We start from the raw sequence: 25579 nt of genomic DNA on the forward strand, positions 1-25579 counted from the left end.
GTGCAAAGAGACATTAATATGCACGTCAAACAGAAGCAAACCAGCATGCTAATGGGGGATCCGGGTGTTAATAGTCAGCCATATGCCTAAAAAAAAAAAAAAAAAGAGGCGGTAAGAAGATGACGGTGGGGGGGGAGAATGGACGTAGCAGAAGCCACGTCTAGAGATACGCCCGCGTTCAACCCGGAAATGTGCGTGTCACACCAGGCCTTAGTTCCCGAAGGGCAGTGATAACATGGCCCCAATTAAAAGCGCAAAAAAAAAAAAAACTGAAACAGAAGAGGGTTGGAGTAATAAATGCTAAAACCCTGCAGCCAGAAAAACAGGAAAAAAAAAAAAACACTATAAAGCTCCCTTATCCCACTAATACCCCCTCAGCCAGTGCAACATATAGGAAAATGAAAAGCAGCAACCATGGTTTAAAGGAAAAAAAAAACAAAACTGTTCAAATGCAATAAAAAACAGCATCATAACACTGTTACTGACCCGGTGGCTGCTGGGGTGCAGCAGTGACAGGGTTAACGAATAAAGGTGGGGAAGGAGCAGAAACCCCTTCACTTCCAGAGGCATCGCGTCACATGATCAACCATTTGCAATGCGTCGTAAGGATATTCCAGTAGTAAAGGGGTTTTGTCTATAACAGTAAACCATATAGTCTTGTGCGTACATATATACATACACATACATATATATAGGAGATCTTACAAGGGGCGTGCGATCAATGTGCCAAAATGAACAGTATGGGGAAAAATTAGGGGTTATACGGTAACTTTTGGTGCAGGCGGGTGGTGTTTGCACCCATTGCAGTAACAGACATAGACTAAGGCCGAAGCCTCTATTGAGGACATCGGATGGGGGCAACACATAGATATAAGGGGGAGGGGGTCCGGGGCTGGTTATGAGGCACGATGGAAGAGCAAAACTGGCCATGTAATGAATCAGTGATATTTGGTGTCATTCTATTTTTTTTTTTTTGGGGGGGGGGGGGGTTGATGACTATTTTAACTTAAGACCTTCTCTTAAAAAAAAAATTAAGACTAAATCAGCACCGATAAGACATCTTAGTAATTGCCTCCCAAGGCCCAGCCGCCTCCAATGAAATAGCACTTAGAAAGGTTTCACTCTCGTGTGCCCCCTCTGTAAACGTTGCTGGGGAAAAAACAAAAAAAAAAATGGAGGGAATACCTGTTCATGCACATGCAACCTGCGGGAGATGCGGGATAGAGATTATATATACGTCCCCTCCCCAGGTCAGCGGGAGGAACAACGAGATCCTCCAAACAAGACCCTATTCTGCATGACCGGGGCTGACAGGGGACACCATGCCTAAATGCTGACGATTCCCTTTAAAACAGAGGAAGGCCCGCACGCCGTCCCCTTCGCGGTTCCATATTACAAAGCACAGCAGCGTAAGAGCAAGGTCCGAAAAGACCGCACTCGCTAGGAAGTGAAGCACAGTACCATCCATAAACCTCCTTGTGCCACCGAGCTCAATAGGCTGGGATAGAGGTATTGTAATTAAGACTAATGAGAAGAATTAATTACATAAGTGGCAGAAGATGTTTTAAAAAAAAAAAAAAAAAAGTTAATCGACCACATGAAGGTGGCACCAATGTAGACTGTGATCACCTCATACTTCCCCTTTAAATGCGGCATCCATTGTAATATGGAAGAAGTCTCCTAGCTACTGCCTTCCCCACTCCCCAATTTTTAGCTCAGTGGTACAGCCTCATTTACAACAGGGATTCTGCGTTTTTCCTACCCCTGACCCTCCCTAATCCCACACCCCACCCCCAAACACCAGCAGTAATGGCCCCTACAATATTTACACGTGCTAGATCCCCCCCCCCCCCAATCCCCATATTTCCCCACCTGTCCCACCCACTTTTTCACAATCCTTCCCTCCCTCCCCCCCCCCCCCATCCCGATCTTCTATTCCACCAAAAGATTGATTTCGCTGGCAAGAAGCTGGTTCATGTTAAAGATGGCGCTCTTGGTGAGGAGCTCCCTCTCGGTGGCAGTGTCAGGATCACTGTCCACAGAGCTGGAGCTGGCACTCATGCTGTCGCCAGGTTCGTGGTGATGGAGGAGAGGAGCAGGCACGTCTACGCCCGAGCTGGAGGTGACGCCAGGCAGCTCGGGCTCGCTCGTCTCGCTTGCGCTGGACACGACGGAGAGGAGGGACATTCGTCTGGTCAGTCGACTTGGCAGAAGTGAAATGGCGTAGTCGGCCACCATGGAGGCTACGTCCATGTTGCAGGCTTTGTCAAACGCGATGAAGCCCACGTTGGCATTTGCCTCGCAGACGCAAAAAGAGCCGTCTTCTTTGGTGAGCAAATCGATGCCGCACACATCCATGCCCAAGATATTGGAGACTTGAATGGCGAGTTGCTTGCCCTGCTCGCTCAGCGTGCACATCATCCCAATGCCTCCTGCGTAAGAAAGGAGTGAGGACATGAGGTTAGAAACGCAGAAACATAACCGGCAGACGTGATCGACTGCGCCACAAAAATACACAACATCCTGCGCTTCCCTCCACTCTATACATTGTTGTTGCAGCTACCATATTTGGGGTGGGTGTCCAAAACCCTTCCAGACATAGGATGTGATACATCCAAGTGTCAGGTCACCTTAGAGGGAGCGGGCTCATGCACCGAACCTGCACTAAAAACAGTCAGTATCTGCAGCGACCGGAGCAGGCTCTGATCGCTGCAGATTATTTAAATGCCGCTGTCTAGTGTTTTAGCTCACCCCCGGTGTTACAGCTACACTGCTCAGTACAGCTGTATAATGGTCTCCATGAGCTGCTTCTGCTACATAGAGACAAGAGAGCAGGAATCCCTCATGTCTGCGTATGGCAGAGATCATAGGAGCTAGTCTACACCCACCAGATCAGGGACAGCTGAAAATTAAGAGATAGAGCCTATAGAGGGGGAACCTGGTGAAACATGCAGGACATGAGTCATATAATGGCCAGAAATGGTCATTTCTCATGTATACTGAAAGTCACATGAAGTGAAGGGTTCTGTACACAGATGTTACAGATTCACGGCAAAAAAAAAAAAAAATAAAGGCTAGGTGGGGCATAGCAGCTCGTCTGTATACCTAGCGAGCAGTTGCTCTGCATCCTTCCGTCCGTTGAGCACCTCAGCATGGTGCCGATCACGCGGCCGCCGACTACGATGACTCTCACGTCCCGTCCGTGCGACTCCTCCACATATTTCTGGAACAGGTAGGGGGCTTCATGTCGGATGAGATGAGTCAGGTCAGACAGGTGGTGCTTGTCCCGGGCTAAAAACACAGCCTTACCTATAAAGGAGGAGAATATAGGTGACACTTCCATACGCCGAGGCAGCGGTGGAGGAGCATGCACGGTGCAATATTGTACACAACCGGCCGCACGCCTACCTCGGTGTCCCCGGGTGTTCTTCACCACCATAGGAAATTCCAGGACTTCTGCCTCATCGATCATTTTTGAGAAGTTTTCATGGCCACCTATGGATTAAAACATTTGCATCAGTAAGAAAAAAAAATGAGGGGGTACACTTCCCTTTCTAGACCGGCAAAATGCGCTAAAGTAAAGACCCTCACCATAAGAAAAGGTATCCGGCAGCGGAACGCCGTGACCGGCGAGTTCCTGAAACGTCCAGAACTTGTTGACACAGTTGAGAATGGCTTGTGGTCGATTCATCAGTCGACAACCCATCTTCTCCAAGTGCCTGAGGACGGTGATATCGCTGTCACTTTGTACCCAGGGAGTGGGCACGCGGACCACCACCACCTGGGGATACGAAGTGATGAACTCTCCATTCACACGGAGACCTGAAATGATAGAAAAGGACAGACGTAAAACAAAAATGTGGATCGTTCAGGCCTGTAGGATATTCGCTAACGTTCATACACTTCTCGACACCGAACCTACTGCTGCTGCGCACTCGTGACGATAGGCAAAACCTAAAATTACCAAAAATCGCTCCGGCTTATAAAGAGGAGTCAAGAAGATCTGTCTAAGACAAGGTTAACCTTCGCTTAAGAGGAAGAAAATGGGGACAGGAAACCACCATGCACATGAAAACAAGCACGAGTTCACCTACTGCGGCGGCCTCAGACGTGTCCGGATTTTTTTCGTTGTTGTTGGAATGCTGGACGGGAAAGACACAAATAGATATTTCCCACGGTGGGAAGTGACGATAGTAAGGTTGCAAACGTACACGCTGCTCATGGGGAAGGGGCGAGTGGTGGGGAAACCCGACGGCAAACATTAGATTCCCCCGCGCCAAGAGAAAGCAGCAAGTAACCACCAGGGAAGTTAACAGGAGTTGTCCAAAACTTCCACTCTTTAAATACATGCAAATCATTTTTTTGTAATTGGGTCTCGTTAAACATTTTGCTTCCTATATCCTCTGTGCTGCACCGTCGCTGGCTGGAGAACGGGTTAACTGAGAATCTGCTAGTGAGCTCATTCTGAAGGTTCTTCTCAGCTGATTTATGACCACAGACCGCACCAAAAGTTAAATGTGTAGGAAACAAAGATTGTAAAAGCAAAACGCTGCAAAAAATTTTAACGAAACTGAATTGCAAAAATGAAATACATTAAAAGGAAGAAAAAAAAAAAAAAATGCCTAGGGGAGGTGGAAGCCCCCTTTAAAAGGCTGGGTCCTCCAGAGAGGCACTCTCAGATTCAACTAAGTGATATAGATTGGCTGAGCGTGCACGGTAAGAGGGGGCAAAGGGGCTGCCCGATTCCGATGGCAGAGGCTACCGCTCCTAGTCGGCACACCCTACCAACTAGAAGAGGTGCCGGGATGTCGGCAGGTAGTAGAGTCCACAGGGCTCGGGTCCGGCTGCCAAAATTTTGACCAAGGTCCTGTGAATGGTTTTGCTCGGCATTTTAATATCCAACATGGAGGCTTAGGTAACACGCGGCTCTCCATTATAAGTGCGTTTCTTTGTGGCACTCGGCCCCGGAGGTCTCCTATGTGCGTGCTTACGGTCAGATGCCACAAGTCTCCTGATATATTATCTCATCCATAGGAAATCCAGCGAGAAAGCGACTGCTTGGTCAGCGAGGGAACAGGAAAGCAGTGTCGACCTCTCATAATAGAGAGGACACCGGCCCATAAGCCGCTTCACACACGACCGTGCAAACAAGCTCGGCCACAAAGCACCTCCATCACCTCGGGCCCTGCCGGGGGGCTAAGCCGCTCATTGTTACCGTGACCTTTACTACTCGGCGACTCTCACGCCACGACGATGGCAGGCGGAGAGATACCACTTTTTATTGTTAAAGTGCAACCTGTCCGCGCTACTCCCCAGATAATAGAGTGCTTCTGGTTACAGCACGTTTCGCGCTGTTTGCACATTTACAGCTGCCGCATTGCAGGCGCTGGGAAGACGGGAGCCGAGGGAAGCAGACGCCGGAAGGTGCTGGGAATGCTGATTGAGAGTCGGGTTTCTAGAAGCTGAGGAAATTCTTGAGTGGACAGAAAAAAAAAAAAAAAAAAAAAGTGATCTAGACAGGAGAGAGGATGATGAAGAGCTGACGCTGCTAAAACCAGAACCACTGGCCTCCATCTTAAAGGGGAAACGCACTTATAGCAGACAGGACGGCAAGGGATATAAAATCTAGTGGGGGCACTGAACAAAAGTATCAGGAAACGTTCAGACTTTTTAATAGGAGACTCCGTGTAACCTGCCTCACCCGCAGCCTTAGTTAATCTGTAAGTGAATCCAATGTATGAACTACAAACACTGAACGCTGCGCGGCCATAAACCAGGCCGAACACTAAACACATGCCCCTTATTATGGCAGCACGGCCTCATCTGGAGGCTGCGGGAGACTCTCCAGCTTCGCCTCGACCCCTCCTGCGACACATCAGCTGGTAGGAAGTTTACATGACGCGGAGGGGCCGCTCCACGCTACGGTCTTGTGATACTTATCCCCTCCACCCCCCACGCATTTTCCACTCCGCCGTACAAATGGCTGCATTTCAGAAACCGCAAACGCTGCCAAGTGGGAAAAACACCAGGATGGCAGAAACCAGCGTCAAAGTGTGCGAAGGCCGGACGGCAGATCTAGAGCATGCGATTATCGCTTTTCTAAACTTCACGAGCCTCGATTCCTTAAAATAGTCCTAAAAAAAATAGATCAGTTCGGGGCGGCTTCCTGACAGCAGACCGGCGACTACATACCCAGAATACAGGCGGTCCGCGTGCCACACCACACAGGGACCCGTGCTCTTATGGTTGGGGTCAGCGCCTTAGGCGTGGGTGACCAGTGAATGTATCGACAGCCCGGACCCCCGAGCCTACACTTATTACGGGAGGCCGAAGGCTGTATGGAGCGGGCTCAGGGGCAGAGCCTGCGGCAGATGCCGGCTGTCTTACCCAGCAGCAGCCGAGGCTGAGCTACAATCGCAGCTGTCAATCAATGACACATGGCGCAATTAAGAGAAGCTGATGGCTTACCACAACAGTTGGTGGCTCGGTGAAGGTCCCCATGCCTACCACAGCCACAGGCGATGGGCAATTATACTAAATACTGCAGTGTGACGGTATATTGTAGATGTGATTACAGGTTCAAGTGCTTTACATGGCTTATCCCCTTTCAATGTTCTACCCCGGCTGCAGTATTAAAAAAAAAAACCCACACTGAACTGTACTCCTCTTACCCAGGTCCATTGGCGAGTCTCCGCCGCCGGTGTGTGGCATTTGCTCCGGCACAGACTGGCAGTCAGTTAGCCCATGTGGACAGAACATCCCCTACGTCCTCCAGAGCGGCTGGGCTAAACGATTGACTGCAGCTCTTACAAGCATTACATCAGCGCAGCAGCCAATGCCAGACGCCGGGAGCACGGCGGAGACTCTAGGTGGACCTGTGGAAGGCAAGTACAGCACAGTTCATTGTTTTTTTTTTCTAGCAAATTGCATAAAGAGCAGAACGATGTTAGAAAGAGGACAAGAAAAAAAAATCTAGCTCTATGGATGGGAAAATAAAGGCGACTTTTTTGAACGGTTCTGAATTTTTAAAACACAAAACCTCATAAATTGGGTATTGCTGAGTTTTTTCTGCATTATATGGAAAAGGGAATGTAGTCATAGAAAGTTATCACTCATCCCATAATTAGCAATGAAAGTGCAAAAACAATAAGTCCCTGGGTCATTAAAGTGTTAATATCAGAGAAGAGATGGGGGAGGGGTTGGGGGTATCAAAATAAGTTACCACAAATAGCGATATTCGACACAAGGCCACATTGCAGCAATAGCCCCCGAGACATGTGCGGCCACCAACAGACCACGCAGAGCGGTCACAATAGTCACTCCAGGATTAATCCAGGTTTTCATCCAGTAAAAGGGAAAAAGCAGGAAGTGGCAAGCCGCCACGTTACCGACGGGCCCGCCACACACCACCCCGAGCCGCCACGTTACCGACGGGCCCGCCACACACCACCCCGAGGCGCCACGTTACCGACGGGCCCGCCACACACCACCCCGAGGCGCCACGTTACCGACGGGCCCGCCACACACCACCCCGAGGCGCCACGTTACCAACGGGCCCGCCACACACCACCCCGAGGCGCCATATTACTGACCGGCCTGCTATACACCACACCGAGCTGCCATATTACTGACCGGCCTGCTATACACCACACGAGTGCCGGGGTACAGAGAAATACTGAGGTCAGGGGGCCACCACTTACACGTTCCCAGGAGTAGACCTGGATGTTTCTGGTCTTACCTAGGTTTCCTTGCTCGATGGTCAGGACCACCTCATCCATGAGCAGATACCGGAACTCGAGGTCTTCTTCGCAGCACTTGGCTTTGAGCGCGCGGTGGATCTCCTGCTGAGGGTAGTCGTCCTTTATCCTTCTGTCTGTCAGAAACCAGAGACGGCCATTGGAGCTGCACATTTTCACAGGCCTGGAGGGGATAGAGATGTGTGCGCTCCCTGGGTGGGTGGTCTATAGGGACAAAAAAAAAAAAAAAAAAAAAAAAAAAAAAAAGGAATTTGTTTTAAAACACAGAAATACAGAGAAAAATGTGCAAGATGTGCACCACCCCCCCCAATATCTGCCTCCAGCAGAAGGTACAACATGGCCCGTCATGTCTTGGACACGTCTAATCGGGTGACGGCCATAGGGTCTAAACAATCCCTTTATTAGCTCAATGCCATCCCCTCCCACCAGAGTCTTCCTATACATATACCGCAGGAGGCAGACAACCGTGCAGCTGTGTACAATCTAGTGCTCGCTGTTATCAACCGTTTCTGGCCCATTGTAGTTTTCTTTATTGGGTACATAGATGACTGCCATCAGCCACTCCTATAACACCACTGCACTTTCGTCATAACTTAGGTGTCCCTTTAAATTGGCTTTAAAAGGGATTGTCCAGATGTATTCGTTTTTTTTAGCCGTACGGACCCAAGATTGCAGCAGCGAGAACATACTTGTGTGCGAAAGCAGGAAGATCAGCAGAGGACAGGGGGATGTAGAAGAGCGACAGCAGGGGAGGAACCTGCTGAAATCCGACATGCCCGATCAGACTCACACACAGAATCTCAGGCAATCAATATAGGTTTTCTCCCAACGCTTTGGTCGGCTTAGAAGGAAGATTTCATGGAAATATCTACAAAGGGTTAAGGATGGGTGACGTCAAATGGGAAGACGTTGTGTAATTGCATTAGTACTATGCCCGTATATACCCGCTAGCGGTGCCAGGGGCGGCAGATGCCCACGTACTGTACATTAAGTGTGCCGCACACTAAACATCCGATGATTGCACCTCTCCAGTATCTGTAGTGCGCACACAGGGGGGACAGGGCACGGTGCGCGGCACAAAGACGTCCCTTTCTTCGGGTATTAAGTTTGCACTGGCTCGGCACCACCCTCCTGGCGACGCAGGCTGGCATTGCTGACGCAGCTCGGCTTCTACAACCCCCCCCCCCCTTCCTTCAGCTGCAGACGCAGGCGGCAGACAATAGACTTAGTGTAATGTTAGACGGCAGCCACATGCCGCCCTCCCCCCCCCTCCATCCTGCAACCTAGAGAGCTGCACAAAAGAGATGCAGGGGAGAAAGACGCTGGATCCAACCCCCTCTGCCCAAATACTCAGAGAAACCCCACCCCGCCCCTCACATGCTCTCGTCCACCATTACTCAGATGTGTGCGCCCCCCTCTCCATGTACTGAGCACAGATTCCTGTCGCGGAGGCATCGCTATCCGGTTTGGCGCGTTTCCTCGTCAGCACCGCAAAAGGGAAAAGACGACTAATCCCGGCAGCACAGGAGGGGTTAATGTGCACGCGGCTGGGCCCAATTCACAGATCAGATAGGGGGGGGGGGGGGGGAACCTGCCATGTCGTCTGCACCCGCGCCTCACTCTCTCGCAGACCGGATGCTTCACTTTAACCCCTTTCTTGCCAGTCATCCTATGCCATATGTTAGCCGTCCGTCGTCCCTATACAAGGGGGCTATACCCAGTGATGGTGGACCGGTGGGCTACACGCGGCTCTCGGCAGGGCTCGGTGCCTGCATTTGGAAGTAATTGAAGGGTTGAATGTGACACGTGCTGGATGCCGGAGCGGAGAGACGTCATCTGCTCTGCTGGTTATGGGTGGATGCCGCGCTGGAGATGCGGCCGGAGGGGTGCAGACAGGGTGTGCCACCGAGGGACAGCCAGTAAGACTGCCAGCGTGCCGGGCAGACGGGCACTGCATACAGTGAGCATGCATGACTAAACAGCTACAGCGGACGCATGTGCACCCCCCAGGGGTCAGAGGGGGTAATTGTGTCAGCCGTATTCATCTCCACAGCTCATCCAATCCTAGTCCAGATTACCGGAGGTGAGATCATAGCCTCTAATATCACAGCATCTACTGCTCCCTGTTATCAGCCAATTTTAGAATTTTCAGTTCATTGTCCACAAACAGCAAAACCATCACCAATGCTGGACTATTGGGTCATGGCAGATGGAAGTGGGCATATATGGGCAGATCATTTGAGACTGAATGACCCACACAGTGAAACCCCCTTGGGGTGTAAGACCCCCAGAATGTCCTGGCAGGCCATGTACATGTATTCCCTGCAGCGGCCACTACAGGGGAAATGAAGTATTGCATGAGGCCACTAGCATACAAGAGGTGGTCGGGTCCTCCGAGGCCTCAGTCATTCTCCACTAGGGCACGGCTGACATTGGAGGTGATGGTTTTGGGAATTAATCTGCCCGACATCAATGAAGCAGATTAATCTGATAATAGTGACTAGTGTAATGGCGACTACCTGACTAGAGGACCCCACTGCTCGGACCCCCATGATCATATCACCAGGGGATCGCAGTAATCACAGGACTCCCACCGCCATCACTGCCCACGTACAGAGCCGCCGTCGGCACGGTGTACTCTCCACTAAATACACCGGAGGCAGCTCGCGTACACATGCCAGCTGGGCCCCGCTGACTGCATGTATTCAGTATCATCGAGGGAGAACAGAAAGCCCCCCCAGTATCCAGTTATCTCAGTGGTAAAAAGGATTGGGCATGCCGAAATCCAACCTGCCCCATCATTCCTAATCCCCTCCCCCCTACATTCAGAGCCAGTGTAAGGGCAACCGGCCTCCTTAATAGAGGCCCTAATCACAGACACCTTTCTTTCAGCCTTTAACCCTGTGAGTGCCATATTGCAGCATTACCTGTGAGTTTCTATTCAACTCTCAACCCCCATGTAATGGAGTATTGGACTGTAAGCCCCTCCAGGCGCGGGCTCTGCGAGGTATGGGGGTCACCAAGTCTATGGGCCTGACGGCAGAGAGCAAGTGCAGTCACCTCTCCCATTCTTGGCCTGCCGTACCAAAAAACCGAGTATCAAGACTTTGTCTAACATTAAAGCAGGATTGAAAAAAAACAAAAAAACATTGCCGCTCATTCCAGAAACGGCGCCACTCTACAGGTTTGTCTCCGGTACTCCAGCTCTGCGTCAAAGTGTACAAGTCAAGCTGCAATACCACACACAACCTGAGGACAGGAGTGGCGCTGTACAACCCTTGTCAATCTGCAAAGGTTCATACAGGGGTGCGCACTTCTGATGCTTCATGAGCAGGAAGGAAAACCACATGGTGACGCGGCAGGCGACATCTGCGGTGCAGGACGGGGGTACCCATCTGCTCAAAAACAACTACAGAAATATATACACTATGCCTTTAAATTGCTTTCCGTTATCCTCCAATTTGGGCTGGCGAGAGGACGGCCCTGGCATCTCTCTCCACCAAGGACAATGTCTCCAGAGGAGGCAGAAAATTACTGAGAACAAAGCGACAGAAGCAACAAGAGGAACGGGCGGCCGCTCGCTGGAATATGAAGCGACGGCCTCCGACTGCCTAAGTTTAGCTCCAAATTCAAAAAACATGTGCGAGTCAGCAGGACATAGAAGTCAAATCAGCAGAGCTGCCAACACCGCCGTGTGGACAGGAGCCACGTACGGCCAAGACGCCACCCTCCGCCTTCTCCTGACACCGGGTCTGCAGCACAAATATCAAGGCTGCTTATGTATGATTTCTTAGAGGGCAGGTAACATTACTGATCAAATCCAAGACCCCACAACCACTCCCAGATGTCAGTAAAACTGCAGCCGTTTCAGCATCCATTGGCAGTCGCCCAGCTTTCCACTGGCTCATCCCAGAAGACAAGTAGCAAATGTGTCGCCAGCTCTGCCCTGAAGTCTAAGCAGAGTTGCGTCCATCTTCAAACGCCGAAGGGTAAGGATACACACGGCAGATCAGGGGAAGAAAGCATCCAAGTGTTCAGAGAGGGCAGATCGAACAGGCTAGATAGGGAGGAAAGCACATATGCTGATGCCAGAAGAGAATCCATGGCAGACTCCACAGGAAGAAGGGAAATTACACGTACAAGGGAAAAAGATCCCAAGTGGGTTATGTTAGGGAATGAATGACAGCAGACCCCAGACCTCACATCTAAATGATATTCCTGGGGGACAAGTCTGGAGCTGGTTGTAAAATACATATCAGGGGCTGAAAGTGAAGGACAGAAAATTGCTGGGACTGAAACCTAGTGCAACTTTTATACTTCAAGGTAACCACAAACATATTGTAAAGGTCATCCTCCCTCCCGACAAAAGTTACAGCCTTAGATTTATGACCCGTGAAGTCCATGTTGCATTGTGCCGGGGCTTTCCCTCCATTACCCGCTCATGTAGTCGTGCCCTCGCTGCAGCGCTCGCTCGTGTGCAGATGCTCAGGAAGTCGCATCTACCATGTGTCGGCCGCGCTGGCTGTGATGTCAGTAGTTTATACAAGTTGTGGCCGCGCCTCTGAGCCCGAGGCACAGCTGAGCCCTGCGCTGGGCAAGTGTTACAAAGAGTCATACACATCAATGAACCTGAATTACAAGGCTACACGAGTCCACTCACCGCTTACTACGCAGAATCAAATGACTTACACTTCACGAGACTCCGACCGACAGCTGCAACAAAAAGACCGTGACCCCCCCCCCGATAAGATTGCAGGTGCAAAAATCTGATGCAACTTCAACTAGAGGTGGGATTTGTCCATTCACTTTTAGAGAGCACCGAGTCCGACCTCCCACCCTAGCACCCCTTCATTAATAGGCCCAGAGTCGGCGCTAACCATGACGTCGCCTTGGTTGTACTAATCAGGAGAGGTGCCAAGAGGATACCGGCAAGAAGAGGCCGGGGATGCTGGACCCTGGGGCCTTTTGAATCTTTTTGCTCAACCCTGATGAAAATCCCAACATTTTTATAACTCCCATAGAAGTAGATGAATAGAGCTCCATATGCACGGCCACCTCTAAACTCCCAGGACTATGATGAGACCAGGGACTGACTATTGCCGCTGGTTCCTATGATAGTCGACCAGCAGGAAATCTGCAGTCTCTGGCACCCCAGCTGTTGAGAAACTACAACTCCCAGCATGTCTGTGGCCTCCAGGGAGTGCAGTTTCCCAACAGATGAAGCGCAGAAAAGTTGCTGACCCCTGTGAAATGAGCAGCCACCGGTCACCTCCGCTCCGTTTTCGGGCTGGAACGATGGCGGTAAATTTAGCTGCTAGAAAAAGCTATGTTGCTTCCCCTCCCCAACAAGTATATTTTGTGAAATATTTCTAGATATGACCCGTGTAAGATCTTCTAACAACTGCTTCCCTTCCCAACCCCCGGGCAACATCTTATCTGCAGCAGCTGTCGGAGGCTCGAGGTCACACAGACTATCCCCATCTGTACTAAACCCTCCGCGGAGCGTTTGTCACTCGCAGGCCCGCTCCAGGTATTTCGAAGAATCATCAGCAACTAGAGAGTCAATATACGCAGTACAGCCGGATGGGAGGAACACGTCACCGTACGGCTACACCGAGGCCTTAGGATACTGTAACTAAGCAAATAACCAGGCACAAAGCGAGACCACGGGCAGAGGATTTACTGCCGATACGTAAAACTACTGGTGCAGCACGCTCACAACATGCACACGGCAGACGCTGTGATCTGTACGGGAAAGGAGACGCCTATAACTGCTCATGTCGTACCAATGCCCTGTTAACCCATATGGGGCGATTAAAGGGGCTGCAAGCCGTTACAGGGGAGATTCGGCATTGCTTGCAGCCACTTGCATGGATGGATCGGGTCGTCCAAGGCAAGAGCTGCTTCAGACTGACTCTGTGACATCCCAAACCACTTCTAAACTGAATGGGGTTAACCAGCACCTGTTCTGCATAGGGAGGAGAGAGGCGCTGCTGACATGGCGTCCACAACCACTTGCCACATCTCTTGCACATCAGATAATACCAAGCAGGCGGCCATTGGCGACACGTCAGTAGTGCCTGATCTCCAGGATTGGAAGCGACAGGCACCACAAACCTTTTTAATGCAGTCGAACTCCTTGTCCCCCACAGATGACCTGATGAAGGGTGGAGTACTTGCCAAGCATCAACTGGTTGCACTGGGTGTACAGTTCTGCACCAAACCATTGATATATGAGTGGATCATCCGAAATATGAAAGCTTGTAACCAACATCCTCAAAATCGAGACAGATTCCTATTACTACCAGTCCAAGCCCCGGAGGTGGTGCAGCTCACTGGCTGAGAGAGAGCGTCAAGCCTCAGTCCATGGTGCCCTTTCCCAGATGACCGGGAGGTCGTCCGCTTCATATACACATACACACGACACGGCCACCTTGAAGGAATTGCAGTTTCCATCGAGTACAAGACACTTACTATGAGCTGCGGACGTCGGCGGGTCACTTGCAGAAATCTGGCTGCAGATCGTCCAGTGACTCCTATGGAAAGCAGAAGGGGACATTACCATCAGCACCTTACACTGTAACCATTATTTGGGGCACCTGATACATTTGTATGAAGTAACCTAAATAAAAGATACAACGTATTATTAATCATAGTGTGAGTATGATGTAAAATGACAATTGCATCCCGGGCGGCTGCCAGCTCCTATCTGCCACCGCTTATCTCCAGACGTTCTCTGGCTCCAGCGCCGGATCCATAGGGCGAGTATTATGTCTCCTTAAAATGTCAAGATTACGCTCACGGACATCAGACAAGACGCGGATCAGTCAACATCCCACACGACCTTCAGAGGAGATCTGTGAATTTAGTATCCTCTGAGGGTATTGAGCAGCAGCAAAACTACAACTCCTAGCAGATGGGGGGGTAGTAGTAACAGCTGGAGAAGTCATCAACTCATTGGGATGGCAGTGCATGCTGGGAGTTGTAGTTTTGCAGCTATAGTATAGCAATAGGCTTCTCAGGCATCCTGATGAAGACGCTTCAGGAAGACCAGGATGAACAGTTAAAGGGGTCTTGCAGCACCCATCACTTCTGCATCAGGAGGGACCTGGTGCACCTATCAGATTAAAAAGGATGCATGTGGCCGTCAGACGCCACATCCGTGGCCTCATCTCTCCATGGTGCTACGGATGTACCTACACCCCAGGAAGGGACCAGGCGCATCACCGTAATCCACAGCGTCATGGTGCAGCCGGCCGCCCCGCTGCTTTGCTTATGCAATCTCTCGAACCCTTCACTTCGTGCAGCTCGGAGGGGTCCCTATGGACAGACCATCCGCTGCATGATGGCCATTGAATGGTCTGATCATTTCCACGTGAAATATACATACATAGGCAACATGAACGAGTCTGTGCCATCTCCGACGAGGTAATACGACGCCTACGGGGTCCATCATACGAGAAGGAAGGAGGAGGCAGCTGTGACAAAAATGCCCTTCAGGTCATGGCATTTCATCGAGAAGCAGCACCATGAAATCATCCTACATGTCTATGGCAATTGTAGGTTTCTCAGCATTATCCCTGGCCGGCCCCTCCCCTATCAAAGTCAATGGCGGAAAGGCGGCAGCAAAAATGGCGGATAAATGGCAGAGCCGGCCCTGAAGGCCAAGGAGTCTCCGGGCAGCCAAGATATGTCAATTTCCTACACCCATGAGCGGCACACAGCGTAAGCTGGGACTGTACGTGTCCGCATACTCCGAGTCACCCACTGGTGACCAGCAATACATCAATTTATGGCGGCATCTGCCCATAATGTCCACTAGCAGCCACCATTACTCTACTGCCCAGATCAGCGACCTCCAGCTGTTTCAATCTGACAGTCTTTCAGGGAATGCTGGGACTTGTAGTATCATAACATCCGGAGTGGTGTAGGCTGTGACTAGTGACCGGCCTCTGCCCCCAATACTGCCTGCCCGGCACCATCATGCCACATATGGGTGCATCAATTACCAGTTTATTTCATTAACCCATTCTCTCCAGGAAAATGACTTCCCAGGATGGGCATCACCAAAACTCCAGAGATCCCTATACTCTGCAAGCTATGGGGTCCAGTGATGTGTGTATCCCAGCCATCTGCAAGTTACAGTAGAGCCTAAGCCAGTGCACGGAGCCAATGTACATCCAAAAAAAAAATGCTGCACCTGACAACACGGGCACACCACCCAATGCCAGTCCCCATCCACATACAACCCAACCCGTGCCCCCACACAGTGCCAGACACCACATCTGTCTAGTAAATGTGTTCAGCTGCTGCCAGCCATACGCTCGCCCGTCTCACCGGCATCCATGGTGGCCTAGAGGTCGTGCCAGCCTAGCTCGCCTCTCCGCTACATGTAACGCCGGTCACCGTCTCCTCCGCTTCGGATCACATCCTATTTTTAAGATTTTATAGCTTTCCCTTAAAATGCAGCCCCTCCCCCATTACCAAAAAAATGAGGGGTGACGCTTATTCTGCTGCAACGCCGCCACATCAGCATCAATGTACCAAAATAAGACGCCGTGCCCAATCACCACCCATCCAGCCCCCCGCAGCCTTCACCCCATGGTACCCCTTCATATCACCAGGGAAACCCCCTCCATTGCCCACCATCACATTTGACAGCAGAAAAAAAACCTTCATCACCCAACCCCCCCCCCCCCCACAGGGTACTCTCCTCATGTCACAGGAGTAAACCCCTTCGGACCCCCTCCCTTCGCTTTGACACCTCTGTCACCCCCCTCATTTCACACCTCCATCAACCCAGGTAATCCCCTCCCCCCTTCTTTCACCCCAGATACCCCTCCTCACCAGTCTCCTGAACCCCCCCAGCAGTGCCAGCCTCATGCCCCCCGCATACCATCTGCTCTGCAGCAGCTCCTTTTTGCAATCACCCCTTTAAACACATATCCCTTTAAATAATCAGACACGCGGCAGGGAACGAGAAAAGAAAAACCTAAGAAGAAAAAAATCCCGCAATTCTCTCCCCCCACCTCACATAAATCAGCGGAGACCCCTTAATGACAGCCCCTCCTCCCGACACAGCAGACACAATCGGCTCATCCTCCACCACATCGGCCGATCTCATGACGACAGCCGCGTGCAGCCGACCAGTCGCATCCTCCATCTCCTCACACATCGCCGCCTGTGCCGCCACCCTCCTCCCCCCGCAGTCCCGGCGCCCCCCAGCCTGACAGCGACTACTCCCCCCATCCTCCCGCTCCGGCGGATACTCACACAGGCGCCTTCCCAACGACGTCGTCTTTGTTATGTCTGAGGAGGGGATGAGCACAATGCGGCAACACAAAGGAGCGGCTCCGCCACGTACAGCGCACGACACAGACGAGAAGCGGCCGGCCGTGCCTCCCCCTGGGCGGGCTGGGATACGGGCGGACACCCCGCGCCGCCGGAGCAGCTAGGACGAGATGACCCCCCGAACACACGCAGCTCCGCACAGACACGTCCGCACTCCACGCCACACTCACACCGACTGAGCGACAGTCAGCACACGCTGCAACCCTCGGCCACACCCACACACATCAACCGCCGACGTTCTATTGGTGGAAAGCTACTCTGAGCGCCGCCCATTGGCTGGAACCAGATTGGCGGGAAAGGAGGAGAAAAGAATAGTAGGGATGGGACGCGTGGGAGGGGGGGGAGAGGAAGTGAGTGACGGAGGGTGCGGCAGAATAGCGAGCTTTGATTGGTCGAGGCATTAAGGGGAGGCGGAGCCTAGTCTTTTTACATCTTCTTCATTACCTCTTGGGGGTTTCTGATGACGTCAGCAGGGGGCCTCCCCGTATATAAAAGCAGCGCGGTAGGCGGGAAAACTAGAAGGTTTAGTGGGGAGCAGTGGAAGATATAAATTATCATAACCTAGTATTATAGTGAGAGGTTCGGCAGGGCTGGGAGCCTGAGCTCCGTGTGAGTCACTTCGTCTGTGCCAACCTACAGCAGTCATAATAAATATATTCCACTCGTGAGGTAACAGTCTGCGAATACATTGCCGGGAATCTGAGGGGCATCCAACATGGCCGCTGTGCGGTGATGTGGACGGATGTACCGTGAAAATGGATCCTGAGGTGAATAATGGCGCCTCTTCATGGGTTCAGCATCGATGGTAATGGGATTTTACCCCCCAAATCCACCGGTGACCTTTTTCACGCTTTTTTTTTCCATTCAGCCAATCACCTTTGAGCTTTTTTGGCGTCTCCGGCGTTGGGCAGACGTTACTTTTGGTCACTGCATTATTTTTTACGCGCCATGAGCGATCGTTCGCAGTTTTACCTCAGTGACTTTAGTGGGAGCCGAGCGCCCGGACCGGCAGCCATGAGGACTTTCCCGCCTCGTTTATACAGTCGTTTCATATACATCCGGGATACAGAACTCGTGTATATCGGTGTGGCCGAGCGTGCCGTCACGTACAGTGATCGCGGTATATACTGCGCCATTTCCTGACCGCCACACAATACTATGTGGTCTTCAATACGGTGCGAAGGGCAGTACGAAATACAAACATCCGTCAGAAGGAGCCAATATGGGGGCACTGGGGCTGGCACTGTTACTGGGGCAGTATGGCCGGCACTGATACAGAGATGCAGTGGATGGCACTGTTACCTGGGCAGTATGACCGGCACTGATACAGAGATGCACTTGATGGCACTATTATGGGGCAGTATAACCGACACTGATACAGAGATGCAGTGGATGGCACTGTTACCTGGGCAGTATGGCCGGCACTGATACAGAGATGCAGTGGATGGCACTATTATGGGGTAGTATGGCCGGCACTGATACAGAGATGCAGTGGATGGCACTATTGTGGGGCAGTATGGCCGGCACAGATACAGAGATGCAGTGGATGGCACTATTATGGGATAGTATGGCCGGCACTGATACAGAGATGCAGTGGATGGCACTATTATGGGGCAGTATGGCCGGCATTGATACGGAGATGCAGTGGATGACACTATTATGGGGCAGTATGGCCGGCACTGATACAGAGATGCAGTGGATGGCACTATTATGGGGCAGTATGGCCGGCACTGATACAGAGATGCAGTGGATGGCACTATTATGGGGCAGTATGGCCGGCACTGATACAGAGATGCAGTAGATGGCACTATTATGGGGCAGTATGGCCGGCACTGATACAGAGATGCAGTGGATGGCACTATTATGGGGCAGTATGGCCGGCACTGATACAGAGATGCAGTGGATGGCACTATTATGGGGCAGTATGGCCGGCACTGATACAGAGATGCAGTGGATGGCACTATTATGGGATAGTATGGCCGGCACTGATACAGAGATGCAGTGGATGGCACTATTATGGGGCAGTATGGCCGGCACTGATACAGAGATGCAGTGGATTGCACTATTATGGGGCAGTATGGCCGGCACTAATACAGAGATGCAGTGGATGGCACTATCATGGGGCAGTATGGCCGGCACTGATACAGAGATGCAGTGGATGGCACTATTATGGGGTAGTATGGCCGGCACTGATACAGAGATGCAGTGGATGGCACTATTATGGGGCAGTATGGCCGGCACTGATACAGAGATGCAGTGGATGACACTATTATGGGGCAGTATGGCCGGCACTGATACAGAGATGCAGTGGATTGCACTATTATGGGGCAGTATGGCCGGCACTGATACAGAGATGCAGTGGATGGCACTATTATGGGATAGTATGGCCGGCACTGATACAGAGATGCAGTGGATTGCACTATTATGGGGCAGTATGGCCGGCACTGATACAGAGATGCAGTGGATGGCACTATTATGGGGCAGTATGGCCGGCACTGATACAGAGATGCAGTGGATGACACTATTATGGGGCAGTATGGCCGGCACTGATACTGAGATGCAGTGGATTGCACTATTATGGGGCAGTATGGCCGGCACTGATACAGAGATGCAGTGGATGGCACTATTATGGGGCAGTATGGCCGGCACTGATACAGAGATGCAGTGGATGGCACTATTATGGGGCAGTATGGCTGGCACTGATACAGAGATGCAGTGGATGGCACTATTATGGGGCAGTGGCCGGCACTGATACAGAGATGCAGTGGATGGCACTATTATGGGATAGTATAGCCGGCACTGATACAGAGATGCAGTAGATGGCACTATTATGGGGTAGTATGGCCGGCACTGATACAGAGATGCAGTGGATTGCACTATTATGGGGCTGTATGGCCGGCACTGATACGGAGATGCAGTAGATGGCACTATTATGGGGTAGTATGGCCGGCACTGATACAGAGATGCAGTGGATTGCACTATTATGGGGCAGTATGGCCGGCACTGATACAGAGATGCAGTGGATGGCACTATTATGGGATAGTATGGCCGGCACTGATACAGAGATGCAGTAGATGGCACTATTATGGGGTAGTATGGCCGGCACTGATACAGAGATGCAGTGGATTGCACTATTATGGGGCAGTATGGCCGGCACTGATGCAGAGATGCAGTGGATGGCACTATTATGGGATAGTATAGCCGGCACTGATACAGAGATGCAGTGGATGGCACTATTATGGGGTAGTATAGCTGGCACTGATACTGAGATGCAGTAGATGGCATTATTATGGGGCAGTATGGCCGGCATTGATACAGAGATGCAGTGGATGGCACTATTACGGGGCAGTATGCCAGCACTGATACAGAGATGCAGTAGATGGCACTATTATGGGGCAGTATGGCCGGCACTGATACAGAGATGCAGTAGATGGCACTATTATGGGGCAGTATGGCTGGCACTGATACAGAGATGCAGTAGATGGCATTATTATGGGGTAGTATAGCCGGCACTGATACTGAGATGCAGTAGATGGCACTATTATGGGATAGTATGGCCGGCACTGATACAGAGATGCAGTGGATGGCACTATTATGGGGTAGTATGGCCGGCACTGATACAGAGATGCAGTGGATTGGCACTATTATGGGGTAGTATAGCCGGCACTGATACAGAGATGCAGTAGATGGCACTATTATGGGGCAGTATAGCCGGCACTGATACTGAGATGCAGTAGATGGCACTATTATGGGATAGTATGGCCGGCACTGATACAGAGATGCAGTAGATGGCACTATTATGGGGCAGTATGGCCGGCACTGAAACAGAGATGCAGTGCATGGCACTATTATGGGATAGTATGGCCGGCACTGATACAGAGATGCAGTGGATGGCACTATTATGGGGCAGTATGGCCGGCACTGATACGGAGATGCAGTGGATGGCATTATTATGAGGTAGTATGGCCGGCACTGATACGGAGATGCAGTGGATGGCACTATTATGGGATAGTATGGCCGGCACTGATACAGAGATGCAGTGGATGGCACTATTATGGGGCAGTACTACCGTCACTGAAACAGAGATGCAGTGCATGGCACTATTATGGGATAGTATGGCCGGCACTGATACAGAGATGCAGTGGATGGCACTATTATGGGGTAGTATGGCCGGCACTGATACAGAGATGCAGTGGATGGCACTATTATGGGGCAGTGACTGGCACTGATACAGAGATGCAATGGATGGCACTATTATGGGGCAGTATGGCCGGCACTGATACAGAGATGCAGTGCATGGCACTATTATGGGATAGTATGGCCGGCACTGATACAGAGATGCAGTGGATGGCACTATTATGGGTTAGTATGGCCGGCACTGATACAGAGATGCAGTGGATTGGCACTATTATGGGGTAGTATAGCCGGCACTGATACAGAGATGCAGTAGATGGCACTATTATGGGGCAGTATAGCCGGCACTGATACTGAGATGCAGTAGATGGCACTATTATGGGATAGTATGGCCGGCACTGATACAGAGATGCAGTAGATGGCACTATTATGGGGCAGTATGGCCGGCACTGAAACAGAGATGCAGTGCATGGCACTATTATGGGATAGTATGGCCGGCACTGATACAGAGATGCAGTGGATGGCACTATTATGGGGCAGTATGGCCGGCACTGATACGGAGATGCAGTGGATGGCATTATTATGAGGTAGTATGGCCGGCACTGATACGGAGATGCAGTGGATGGCACTATTATGGGATAGTATGGCCGGCACTGATACAGAGATGCAGTGGATGCCACTATTATGGGCCTGTACGGCCGTCACTGAAACAGAGATGCAGTGCATGGCACTATTATGGGATAGTATGGCCGGCACTGATACAGAGATGCAGTGGATGGCACTATTATGGGGTAGTATGGCCGGCACTGATACAGAGATGCAGTGGATGGCACTATTATGGGGCAGTGACTGGCACTGATACAGAGATGCAATGGATGGCACTATTATGGGGCAGTATGGCCGGCACTGATACAGAGATGCAGTGCATGGCACTATTATGGGATAGTATGGCCGGCACTGATACAGAGATGCAGTGGATGGCACTACTATGGGGCAATATGGCCGGCACTGATACAGAGATGCAGTGGGTGGCATTATTATGGGGCAGTATGACCGGCACTGATACAGAGATGCAGTGGATGGCACTATTATGGGGTAATATGGCCGGCACTGATACAGAGATGCAGTAGATGGCACTATTATGGGATAGTATGGCCGGCACTGATACAGAGATGCAGTGGATGGCACTATTATGGGGCAGTATGGCCGGCACTGATACAGAGATGCAGTGGATGGCACTATTATGGGATAGTATGGCCGGCACTGATACAGAGATGCAGTGCATGGCACTATTATGGGATAGTATGACTGGCACTGATACAGAGATGCAGTGGATGGCACTATTATGGGGCAGTATGGCCGGCACTGATACAGAGATGCAGTGGATGGCACTACTATGGGGCAGTATGGCCGGCACTGATACAGAGATGCAGTGGATGGCGCTTTTATGGGATAGTATGGCCGGCACTGATACAGAGATGCAGTGGATGGCACTATTATGGGGCAGTATGGCCGGCACTGATACAGAGATGCAGTGGATGGCACTATTATGGGGCAGTATGGCCGGCACTGATACAGAGATGCAGTGGATGGCGCTATTATGGAATAGTATGGCCGGCACTGATGCAGAGATGCAGTGGATGGCACTATTACGGGGCAGTATGGCCGGCACTGATACGGAGATGCTGTGGATGGCACTATTATGGGGCAGTATGGCCGGCACTGATACAGAGATGCAGTGGATGGCACTATTATGGGGCAGTATGGCCGGCATTGATACGGAGATGCAGTGGATGGCACTATTATGGGGCAGTATGGCCGGCACTGATACAGAGATGCAGTGGATGGCACTATTATGGGGCAGTATGGCCGGCACTGATACAGAGATGCAGTGGATGGCACTATTATGGGGCAGTATGGCCGGCACTGATACAGAGATGCAGTGGATTGCACTATTATGGGTCAGTATGGCCAGCACTGATACAGAGATGCAGTGGATGGCACTATTACGGGGCAGTATGGCCGGCACTGAAACAGAGATGCAGTGGATGGCACTATTATGGGATAGTATGGCCGGCACTGATACAGAGCTGCAGTGGATGGCACTATTATGGGGCAGTATGGCCTGCACTGATACAGAGATGCAGTGGATTGCACTATTATGGGGCAGTATGGCCGGCACCGATACAGAGATGCAGTGGATGGCACTATTATGGGGCAGTATGGCCGCCACCGATACAGAGATGCAGTGGATGGCACTATTATGGGGTAGTATGGCCGACACTGATACAGAGATGCAGTGGATGGCACTATTATGGGGCAGTATGGCCGGCACTGATACAGAGATGCAGTGGATTGCACTATTATGGGGCAGTATGGCCGGCACTGATACAGAGATGCAGTGGATGGCACTATTATGGGGCAGTATGGCCGGCACTGATACAGAGATGCAGTGGATGGCACTATTATGGGGCAGTATGGCCGGCACTGATACTGAGATGCAGTGGATTGCACTATTATGGGGCAGTATGGCCGGCACTGATACAGAGATGCAGTGGATGGCACTATTATGGGGCAGTATGGCTGGCACTGATACAGAGATGCAGTGGATGGCACTATTATGGGGCAGTATGGCCGGCACTGATACAGAGATGCAGTGGATGGCACTATTATGGGGCAGTATGGCCGGCACTGATACAGAGATGCAGTGGATGGCACTATTATGGGGCAGTGGCCGGCACTGATACAGAGATGCAGTGGATGGCACTATTATGGGATAGTATAGCCGGCACTGATACAGAGATGCAGTAGATGGCACTATTATGGGGTATTATGGCCGGCACTGATACAGAGATGCAGTGGATGGCACTATTATGGGGCTGTATGGCCGGCACTGATACAGAGATGCAGTAGATGGCACTATTATGGGTCAGTATGGCCGGCACCGATACAGAGATGCAGTGGATGGCACTATTATGGGGCAGTATGGCCGGCACTGATACAGAGATGCAGTGGATGGCACTATTATGGGGCAGTATGGCCGGCACTGATACAGAGATGCAGTGGATGGCACTATTATGGGATAGTATGGCCGGCACTGATATAGAGATGCAGTGGATGGCACTATTATGGGATAGTATGGCCGGCACTGATACAGAGATGCAGTGGATTGCACTATAACGGGGTAGTATGGCCGGCACTGATACAGAGATGCAGTGGATTGCACTATTATGGGGTAGTATGGCCGGCACTGATACAGAGATGCAGTGGATGGCACTATTATGGGGCAGTATGGCCGGCACTGATACAGAGATGCAGTGGATGGCACTATTATGGGGCAGTATGGCCGGCACTGATACAGAGATGCAGTGGTTCGCACTATTATGGGGCAGTATGGCCGGCACTGATACAGAGATGCAGTGGATGGCACTATTATGGGATAGTATGGCCGGCACTGATACAGAGATGCAGTGCATGGCACTATTATGGGATAGTATGGCCGGCACTGATACAGAGATGCAGTAGATGGCACTATTATGGGGCAGTATGGCCGGCACTGATACAGAGATGCAGTGGATGGCACTATTATGGGGCAGTATGGCCGGCACTGATACAGAGATGCAGTGGATGGCACTATTATGGGGCAGTATGGCCGGCACTGATACAGAGATGCAGTAGATGGCACTATTATGGGGCAGTATGGCCGGCACTGATACAGAGATGCAGTGGATGGCACTATTATGGGGCAGTATGGCCGGCACTGACACAGAGATGCAGTGGATGGCACTATTATGGGGCAGTATGGCCGGCACTGATACAGAGATGCAGTGGTTCGCACTATTATGGGGCAGTATGGCCGGCACTGATACAGAGATGCAGTGGATGGCACTATTATGGGATAGTATGGCCGGCACTGATACAGAGATGCAGTGCATGGCACTATTATGGGATAGTATGGCCGGCACTGATACAGAGATGCAGTAGATGGCACTATTATGGGGCAGTATGGCCGGCACTGATACAGAGATGCAGTGGATGGCACTATTATGGGGCAGTATGGCCGGCACTGATACAGAGATGCAGTGGATGGCACTATTATGGGGCAGTATGGCCAGCACTGATACAGAGATGCAGTAGATGGCACTATTATGGGGCAGTATGGCCGGCACTGATAGAGAGATGCAGTGGATGGCACTATTATGGGTCAGTATGGCCAGCACTGATACAGAGATGCAGTGGATGGCACTATTACGGGGCAGTATGGCCGGCACTGATACGGAGATGCAGTGGATGGCACTATTATGGGATAGTATGGCCGGCACTGATACAGAGCTGCA

At 51.3% G+C, this 25579-nt stretch overlaps 1 protein-coding gene across 2 annotated transcripts; it reads right to left on the reverse strand.

The window, feature by feature from the left end:
- Positions 1-1932: 1932 nt before the first annotated feature.
- RIMKLB (ribosomal modification protein rimK like family member B) lies at positions 1933-17328 on the reverse strand. 2 transcript variants are annotated; one of them, XM_073681292.1, is made up of 7 exons: positions 17031-17328; positions 14232-14293; positions 7739-7961; positions 3592-3822; positions 3409-3495; positions 3106-3309; positions 1933-2432 (listed from the first exon to the last, which is right to left on the reverse strand). In XM_073681292.1, the coding sequence occupies exons 3-7, from the start codon at positions 7908-7910 to the stop codon at positions 1933-1935; spliced, it is 1194 nt and encodes a 397-aa protein (XP_073537393.1). In that variant the 5' UTR covers positions 7911-7961; positions 14232-14293; positions 17031-17328. The 2 variants fall into 2 exon arrangements, with proteins under 2 accessions (XP_073537393.1, XP_073537395.1); XM_073681294.1 differs by lacking the exons at positions 14232-14293; positions 17031-17328 and adding an exon at positions 13875-13929.
- Positions 17329-25579: the final 8251 nt, after the last annotated feature.

The sequence above is a fragment of the Phyllobates terribilis genome, unplaced genomic scaffold, assembly GCF_046119375.1.
Source record: "Phyllobates terribilis strain yellow unplaced genomic scaffold, ASM4611937v1 Scaffold_5__5_contigs__length_657084704, whole genome shotgun sequence".
Lineage (NCBI taxonomy): Eukaryota > Metazoa > Chordata > Amphibia > Anura > Dendrobatidae > Phyllobates > Phyllobates terribilis.

Bases quoted from the DNA above. Each gene is read 5' to 3' on its own strand.
- RIMKLB (XM_073681292.1), bottom strand. From the start codon at position 7,910: ATGTGCAGCTCCAATGGCCGTCTCTGGTTTCTGACAGACAGAAGGATA. The intron at 3,823-7,738 runs GTAAGACCAGAA...CTATCATTTCAG, and splicing joins CATCGAGCAAGGAAACCTAG to GTCTCCGTGTGAATGGAGAG. The intron at 3,496-3,591 runs GTGAGGGTCTTT...TTTAATCCATAG, and splicing joins GCCGGATACCTTTTCTTATG to GTGGCCATGAAAACTTCTCA.